At 38.4% G+C, this 9,971-nt stretch overlaps 1 protein-coding gene across 1 annotated transcript; it reads left to right on the forward strand.

Annotated features, from left to right (window-relative positions):
* Nucleotides 1–938: 938 nt before the first annotated feature.
* On the forward strand, nt 939–9,662 carry LOC146960116 (lipase maturation factor 1-like; the record flags this gene model as incomplete). The annotated part of the gene is made up of 5 exons (XM_085772615.1): nt 939–944; nt 1,665–1,883; nt 7,238–7,405; nt 8,233–8,413; nt 9,509–9,662. Coding segments are annotated over exons 1-5 (728 nt in total), but the record flags the coding sequence as incomplete, so codon positions are not given.
* Between the last annotated feature and the right edge of the window lie 309 nt (nt 9,663–9,971).

The following is a 9,971-nucleotide window of genomic DNA, read 5'->3' on the forward strand; positions in this document are numbered from 1 at the left end:
TACTAATTTGATATAATACTAGGTTTAATCAAGTAACCTTTACTGAAAAACACAATTTACTTATTGTTTTGAGTAAAGATATATTTTTTTACTTGTCCAGAGCGAGTAACATTTAATTACACTATGATTAGTATGATTTACCTATTTATTTGTATTCACGGTTACTTGCCTAGAGCGACTAACCTTTAATTACATTGTGATTAGTATAATTTACTTTTATTTGTATTTAAGGTTACTTTCCCAGAGCGAGTAACCCCTAATTGCACTGTGGTTATAGTAACATTTACTTTTATTTGTATTTATGGTTACTTGGCCAGAGCGAGTAACCTCTGATTGCACAGTGGTTATAGTAACATTTACTTTTATTTGTATTTAAGGTTACTTTCCCAGAGCGAGTAATCTCTAATTTCACTGTGGTTATAGTAATATTTACTTTTATTTGTATTTAGGGTTACTTAGCCAGAGCAAGTAACCTTTAATTGCACTGTGGTTATAGTAACATTTACTTTTATTTACAAGTAAGCTTTACTTGAGCAACCAGGCTTGGCTTGGCTTGACACAGCAGCAGAGTCACTACGACAGAAGGAAACAGCGCGTTTTTACATCTTTTTTCATATCCTGGACTCATTTCATCAGGAAGGTAAGTTTTATAAGTTGTAAGTTTTATGTATTAAATGTGTTTATCTGGCCGCTGCCGTTATGTATTGGACTAAGAATGGTGGAGGCTGTGTAACCGGGGTTTGGCGAGAGCCATGGAAAGTTAAAATTAACGTTAGTTCGCCACACCGTGTTAAAAGTCCATGTCTTCACATTAAAATGTATTTAAACCACCCGGTATTTGTTTCAAAGAGTGTTGTAATGGATGGAAGTTACAGACACACTTTTCGCCGGTCAAATTCGCCGTTTTGAAACCAAAATAAGTTACCTGAATCGTGAAGATGGAGGTGCGTTCAGTGAACAATGTGTGCTTGCGCCTGAGAGACAGCTGGAGGGGGAGAGGGGGAGCGGAGTAAAAATTAGCATTGGGCCGCTCACTGTCACTATGACGACTTTCCAAACGCTCTTGACGACTGACGATGAGCAATCAATTGGGTTGTTGTTACTAACGTGTGTGCTTTGTATCACGGAGCTTCAACGAGCTGCCGAGCCGCCATGAGCCCCGCCGCCGCCGCCCCCCTCTCACTGGCGGCCGGCACTGTGACAGAGCAGCCCCGCTGCAGTCAGACGACCGCACCACTCCACGAGGGGGGAGAAATACACTATATTTTCTTATACTTTTTAATACAAATGTGTTTTTCTGCACTTTATTTTGATAGTACAAGTCTGATCTTCACAGAGGAGTTTACGAGTTATCCCGTCCTTGGCAGACTATGCTTGGATTCCCAAAGACGAGATAACTCGTCTTTGGCAGTGAAAGAGTTAATCAAGACAGCCCTAAAAATATATTGTTTTGAAAATTGCAAATTACAATTTGAATCGACTTTTTTCCGACCTTACAAGGGGACCTTTCAAAAGTCTTAAAATGTCATACTTTTAACTCAATAAATTTTGAGTATTAAGTAATTAAGTAATTCAATTGTATTGTATATGGTGATAAAACTTCTGAATGCAGATGTGTGAGTGATCTACATTATCCTATTGTACGTCTGTTTGGTTCTATACAGGATGGTCACAGCAAAGAGGCCTGGCCAGGAGTGGACATAGGATTGCTGACTGTGACTGAAGATGCTGTCATCAATACAGCAATCATCATTGAAGGAGCTATTGTAATGGAGAAGCTTCAGAACACCCCAAAAGCACTGTGCCTGGTCTTTGGGCTCACATATATACTCAATTTGGCCTACCCAGAGTCCATGAAAAACACAATGCGGTTCATCCAACAGGTAATGCTGGAAATAGGGAAAAAAGAAAAACTACCTCCAAAACTTCAAACTTTGAAAAACCTCCTTTTATTTTAGAATGTTATTCTTGTATTGTTCAGGGTAGGGAAGATGAGCGTGTATACCTTTTTAAGCACCTTTGAGCTGCAACTTCTTAAGTGTCTCAGGTTAAGTTACAAAGGTTAAGTATGTAATTGATTCATTATACAGGAGCTTTGAAGCAACTTAACTGTATACCTTTTTCTAAGCGCCTTTGAACTGTAGGTTCTTTGACACAGGTCAAGTTTCTATGTAATTGCATTTGTATACATGTTGAGTTTTGAAGCCACTTTCTGTGTAGCTTCTCTTTTGAACTGAAAGTTTCAATGTAAGTTTCATGTAATTGATTATTATTATACATGTGAGTTTTAGACATTCCCAAACCAAGTTTGTTTAGGAGACACATGTTCATTGCTAGAGCATTTCTAACTGGTACTGGTACTAAATGGTACTTTTTTTTTCCTGTGCAATCTGTGTCTCAAGTGGACCCTCCTGTTGTCCTCCTGGGTCAAAGAAGGAAGGGAATGAGAAAGGGAAAGAAGTTAGGATGGACAAAGGGAAGGAAGGAAGGACGAAGGGAGGGAAGGAAGGAACGAATAAATGAAGAAAATGATTGTCAAAAGAAGGAAAGGAGAAAGGAAGGAAAGAGGGAAGGATGGAGGAAGAGAACAGATTTTTGACCCAGAAGGACAACAGGAGGGTTTTAAGCACCTTTGAGCTAATAAGTACTTTTGAGGTACAAATTCTTAGACTTTAAATGTAATAAAATTGAATACTGAATTATAGGTAGCCTACTCTACAGAGCCCATGATAGAACATGCAATAAAAAAATTATAATTTGTTCCGACAAAATATTACCTTGTTCCCACAAAATACTAATTCTTAACTACAACAACATACCACAAATTTATCTGACAGTATTATATCTATTTCGTGGCCACAAATTGTATATTTTTTTATTGCATGTCCCACCAAGGGCTCTGTAGAACTCATTCAACTCAATAATGACTGTGTTGTCTGTTCTCCTGTTCAACACAACTAAACAATATTGACAAAAGTGTTACACTTAGTGTGGACAGCCCTATTAGTCTGGAAATTTCCAGGTGTATGTTCATGTGTGAAAGAATGTATTCTATTAACATTTATATATATAATATTCATATTTTTATATTTTATTGGTTTTACATAGTGCTTGGTATGGATTGTTGGACGTTATTAATTAACCGTTTGTACAATAAATCTTTGAGAATGTAAAATGCACACTTGCCAGTGTATGACTTTATTGTCAGACTGTTGGTTTGTTAAACAGCAAGTTGAAAGTTGGTACAGCGTTTTCAGTTTAGATGTACTTTATTACAGGGTTTTTTTTTAACTGTTAATTTGTTATAATAAAGGCCACAATATTATTTGTTTCTGAATTAAATTATATGTTTATTTTATTAACTTGATGTTCCTTAATGTAATCATTAATTAGAGCTCAAGTAAATTATTTAGTAAGTTTTACTAAATAAATGATAGAGTAAACTTTACTAAAGGATCGAGTAAACCTTACTAAATAAATGATAGAGTAAACTTTACTAAAGGATCGAGTAAACCTTACTAAATAAATGATAGAGTAAACTTTACTAAAGGATCAAGTAAACCTTACTAAATAAATGATAGAGTAAACTTTACTAAAGGATCGAGTAAACCTTACTAAATAAATTATTAAGTAAGCCTTACTAAGTAAGTGATCAAGTAAACCTTACTAAGTAAGTGATCAAGTAAACCTTACTAAGTAAATAATCAAGTAAGCCTTACTAAGTAAATGATCAAGTAAACCTTACTCAGTAAATACTATAGTAAACCTTAATAGCTGGAACGAGTTTCCATGCTTTTTTCTAGTAAGGTTTACTAATTGCGTCTTACAGTGTACATGAAAGCTCAGTAGATTAAAGTTTTCACAATTAATCCTCTTAAAGGAACTACTCATAAGTCAAAATCTGATACCAATCCATCAAATAACAACACTGGAGATAAAGTCACGGACTTAAGCCAGTTTGATTCATCCTCTGGAGACAATGAAAATAAAATTGCTCTGTATTATAATGGTTGAGATAATTAAGTCTGGATAAAATATTGAATTTTTTTCCTAATGAAGGCTAATATCACACAGAAGAGGACATTAAAAATGCTCACTGAAACCAGCCTAAATGAGCTTAATTGTTTAAGGCAGAATGCCTTGCTGTAATTATGCAGTGGTAAAGGAAACTCTTGGGTACATGGAGCCTTTCAATCACAGCTTACAAAAAAAGTCTAAATTCAGCAATACAGTAATTCTTTGGTCCCAAATTCCAAGGAACCAAAGTCTTAACTACATTGTCTGTTCAGTTCATATTTAAATTGGAGCACAAGAGCAGCAGCGGCCGTTAAACAAACCAAAAAAAAAAAAGCAGGAAAATGTTGATCCTCTACAGAGACGGCATGTGCACTTGATGAACTTCAGAGAGGAGAATCAAGTGCAGCATCAAAGTGTCAGCAGGATGTTAATCAGTCTGGTGTGGCTTTCAATTTACTAAATATACAGAACATGTGTCTCATGAAAACTTTGCACACGTTTTTTGTACGTCTCCTCCATGCCATCCAATCCAGCAGACACTGACCAACATAAACACATCATTCATCCTTGACCTGACAAACGTAATTGTGACAACACTGAAATATCTAAGTCTCTTTTTTCCTCACTGCTGTGTGAGATTTACTGGAGCTCAATCACACTGACGAACTAAACTTAAAAAAATGACGAAAGAATGTGTGAAATCTCAAAAAAACTTAGAATAAAGGCAATGCATGTAAGAGATAGATAGATAGATAGATAGATAGATAGATAGATAGATAGATAGATAGATAGATAGATAGATAGATAGATAGATAGATAGATCACTTTGTTTTTCCACTAGCACTGCGTGGGTGTGTCAATAAAGTGAATAGTTTGTGCTGTTTCCATAAGCATGTTGTATTTGTAATGTCTACATTTGTGACTTAGATGCAAATCAGATCACATTCTGTGTCCAGTTAATACAAAGAACCAGCTCATCCCATAAGGATCATCTCGGCACTGTGTCTTTCATGGCGAGCTGTCAGCGGCTGCTGTCGTCTTGACTCATTGAACCTGGCAGCTGTGCAGTAGATATTCCCTCCTAAAGGTTCTGAGTCATCCCGTCTGACCAATCAGAGATGGTCAAACTCAGGGGTGGGGAGTCATGGCTTTCAATCAATGTGCTTCTGGTCTTCTACTCATCTCCGACCAAAGGCTTCAAGCTGGTATGTGCTGCTGGAGGACGTCACTCAAAGGATAGCTCAAAGGCCGGCAAACTGGGCAGAGCAAGACAGCAGGGAGGGGGAGGGAGGGATAGCAGGAGAGGAGAGGTCTGTTTTCAAAAATACTGATTAAAGCTGGCTTGCTTTCCAACTCTTGCATATTGTAGTTTTCACTGAATTATGATTTTTTTAAACGTGTATTTACGCCAAAGCACACACAACAAAAAGGCGATGACAAGAACAAAAACAAACAAACAAAACAGCAATGCGACATAGACAGACAAAAAAAAACTATTCTCTTCATTCACAAACTTCATTCATCCACTAATCTAGGGAGAGAAGCATACATAGTCATTATATGAATATCAGTCCATCTTGACTACTCATGTAGATGGTAAGACTATATGTCAACAGCTGACTCCAGCAAGAGTATAATCAGGCATTAATCCACAGAAACAAACAGGAAAAACAAGAAAAGGAAAAATGAAATCAATTAACAAGAGACCAAACTGATTCATTGGTTGTTGCAACTAAGATATTTCATCCTGAATTATGAATTTAAATGATACATTTAAAGATCCAGTGTGTAATATTTGTCATGGTTAATTTGCAAAATCTGAATATACTACCAATGAATATATTTGTATAAGTGTATAATCGCTATAAAATAAAATCTGTTTTCATAGCTTTATAATTCCTTTTTTTATATATATAGCAAGGGTCTTGCTTTAGAGAGTGTCGCCATCTTGCGCCGCCATGTTTGTACGGAATGGAAAATCCAGCCAACCAGAGAGCACATTTCAAGAGAAACTTTCACGTTCATAAAATAGAATTATTTAATAGATAAATAATAGAATCTGGATGCTAGATGTCACTGTTCCCCTCATTTTACACACTGGATCTTTACATTTCAATAGGAGAAACAAAGACAGAAACAGGAATTCTCAGAATCACATCATGACATTTAATGTGTGCTGTTCTAATGGTGTAATCAAAGTGCGTTAGAAAATGAGCTGCCACCTGACAAGTCCTAATGCAATATGGAGCTTATTTCATGCTGGGTCCGTTTACCTGCTCCAACCTCAGCTGTCAACGGCCTTAGGGGTAATCTGGATATATACATACACACACACAGGGAGCACTGGAAGCCACTGGCGCCAGGTGAAGCCTTATTAACCCCCTCTGACACACTGCTCTCTTTCAGACCTGCAGAGAAATTGCAGATCTCCTCCTGTCCTGACTCCCAGGGGGCTGTGTAGGTGTGTTTCAGCAGTTTAGCGTTTTGTTTGCTTTGGTTTGTTTGTTGTAACGCAGCGAGCTCGCCGGCCAGCTGGGGTTGTTTGGTTGTCTGAGGTTGCAGGCTCTTTGCCCTTGGATTTCCAGGGGTATTTTGGTTAGCTATAGATTGAATAACTCCTTCTTTTCTTCCATCCCGTAAAAACAATAAGAGTATAGACTAGCAGCGCGGCTGTTTTTCTTTTTTTAACCCGCCCTTTTTCTGCGCTATATTTATTTTTCACCACCTCACCTGACACTGCTTGCACCTTCAGCCATTAAACAATTTACATGCACCACCAAACATACACGCACTTAATCATACGTACGCAAACACTGCACAGCTCTGTATGAAACCACTGACTGTGTCTGTGTGTGTGTGTGTAGGTGGTGTTGCCTTCATTTGAATAAAGTTCCATCTTTATTTAGACGTGGAAATGTTTCTGTCTTAACTTTTTCTCCATCCTGGGCTGAGATGAGAGATTAGTGCCAAAGTAAAGCAGAGTAAACGTCTACCTGGAGAAGCAGAGGCAGACTATGTTTAGAAACCACTGCAACACGTATTGGAGCGGAGCAGACACTGAAGATAATCAAACATGATTTTTATATGAATATATGCAGAAATACATGGAAAAATCCAATCATTCAACTCCAATAACCCCCCCTGCTGGAACTTTTCCTGCAGCAAATCACTGCTTCCGACATCAATAAAGACTTTAAAGAGTTCCATTTCTGTCTTTCAGACCCAGCCGGTTCCTAACCCCATGTCCTACTACATGCACCGGTCCCCGTGGTGGTTCCATCGCTTCGAGACATTGTCCAACCACTTCATCGAACTCATTGTCCCGTTCTTCACCCTCCTGGGCAGGCGGATGTGCATCGTCAACGGAGCGATCCAGATCCTGTTCCAGGTAACACAAGCTATTCGCCGGTGGAAAATTGAAAGTGCTATTTTTCGACATGAAGCTAAACAGAGGGAGCAAATAAATACTGCAGATGTACAGAATGCACCCCTATAACTGATTAAAATGAACTGGCATCAAAAGCCTCTGAATATTTAAGTTTCCACCAAGCAAAGGATCTAAAGCATTTTTCATAAAAGTAGTAAAGTTTTAATTATGACATGCTTCTTTACTTCTTTACAAACATTGCTGACAAATAGAAGAAAGAAAAGTTATGTTGTCTCTGCAAAGTGTCAAGATTTTATGAACCAAGAGACTTTGATATACAAGTGTAGTAGGTATGACAAAAACAAGTTTATATACAAATATATATACAAATATATATATATATATATATATTTAATGTATTTTACTTTCTGTATGTAATTAATTTAAAAAAATAACCTGATTTGTAAAACAGTTTGGCATCTGTACATGATGACAAATGGCATGCTTTCCATTAGCATTCAGGGCTAATGTAGTTACAGCCGCTGTACATTAATCCTCATTTGGTAAACAGCCTAAATCTGCATGCTGTGTTGCAATACAAGACCAGAGATGTGATTGATGCTGAGCCCGTTTCCCCACATGTGATTAGATAATAGTTTATTTATGACCGAATGGAAGTACAGGAGGCCCAAGTCTGTCGTGGTGAAAAAGGTTGAATTGTATTTATCTGTATTATTCTTCTCTTATAGGTTTGTCATACTATATCATGTCTCTCCTCACTGGGAGGCGGTGTCAGAGTTTACAAGGCAATACGTGCTTTTCTTTGTCCTTTGTCTTCTGTTCTGTAGGTGGTTCTGATAGTCAGCGGGAACCTCAGTTTCCTCAACTGGCTAACCATTGTTCCCAGCCTTGCGTGTTTCGACGATGCATCCCTCGGCTTCCTGTTCCGCTCTGGTGGGGGAGCCAAGAAGGTAGTGCTGGAGATACAGAGTGAAGATGCAGCTGGACGCACCCCCAGCCCCACCAAAGGTATTTAGTCTCAGGCAAAGCAGATATGTGCAGGGCAGAATCCAACCATGGCTGTATCCTTCCTTCATGCGAATGCATCAATTGACTTTTTTAAATTTTTTTATTTAGCTGTTACACAGGTGACTATGAGCAGAATATACCATTGGTTTTATAGAAGCTAATAGCAGGTAGTGGGTCTGGTTATAACAGAAAGAGAATTAAAGGGAAGACAAGGGATTAGCACTTGGACAGCTGAGTAGCTGGGAAAAGTCTGACATGTGGTTTATTGGAATTTAATGTGATGTCGCTTACATTTTCTTTTTTTACAGTGCAGACTTCTTAAAATGTTGTAAAAGAGTGAGAGTGGCCTCTCTAATTGGTCTCATTGGACCCATTAGTGTCTTTACTTTGTTGGAGGAAGTAGAATATAAAATAGGCTTTTACCTTAAGTGTGAGTATGTTTTAATCATTTGAACAGACCCAGAAGGTTTTAGTTGGATTGTGTTGATGTCTTTACCATGCATGGGATAAGCAGGCCCGCATAACAGGTAGGAAGGAACTGATGCAGACTCGGCCAACATTTGTCAATACCAGGCGTCCCATGATCTAACAGGCCAAACCTTTTCCACTGAGGAAGTGTTAAAGTGATGACACACGTACATAAACACACATAGGCTTACTGTGCACTCTCAGTAGCACGGGCTCTGTCACGTCAGCCCCCATCCAAATGATGAATTCACTTTTATGGCCAGACACTAACAAATGTGTCATAATTTGAAGTGCAATTACAACTTTCCCATGGGCCGCTCGGTTTCATTTGGAAATCGGGGATCACACAGCTGCGAGATGCTCTATTTCTCTAAAAGTCGTTAGAATTTAACAAGTAAACAAACACAGTCGCAACCGCTTTAGGCTTCGAGGGAGCGATGACATGCATCCCTGCAATTTCATAAAGTCTGGGTAGGAGTGTTGTTGACAGTGTGTGATGGATGGACAGGTAGACAGACTCGAACAGAAAAAACAAATATTCCCCTTTTGTCAGAATATTAATATGTAATGGTAGTAATTTTAGTTGCCGTTTTTCACATTCCATCATTTTTCATTTCTGTGTGTCAGGTATGTTCGTACGTCGAGTGGTGAACATCTCTATGGGCATTCTGATTGGCTTTCTGAGCATCCCCGTGGTGATGAACCTGTTCAGTTCCAGGCAGCTGATGAACACCTCCTTTGACCCGCTGCGCATCGTCAACACCTACGGGGCCTTTGGCAGGTAGAGCTGGGAAAGCGGGGAATCCGGGGATTAAATTGAAGCAAATTTTAAAGTTAAATCAAGATATTTTACACTAAACTTACTCTTGCATAGGGATGGGTATTGATAAGAATTTAGCGATTCCGATTCCATTATCGATATTGCTTATCGATTCGATTCCTTATCGATTCTCTTATCGATTCTCATTGGGTGAGGGAATAAAAGAGAAATGGGTTTGTTTGCATTAATGCAGTGGTTCCCAACCTTTTTTGGCTCATGACCCCTTTTGACATCACAAATTTCTGGTGACCCTCATTCAAGATGAGCAAG

This window comes from Trachurus japonicus, unplaced genomic scaffold (assembly GCF_045865225.1).
Source record: "Trachurus japonicus isolate A0001 unplaced genomic scaffold, Traja_1.0 AP030707.1".
Classification (NCBI taxonomy): domain Eukaryota; kingdom Metazoa; phylum Chordata; class Actinopteri; order Carangiformes; family Carangidae; genus Trachurus; species Trachurus japonicus.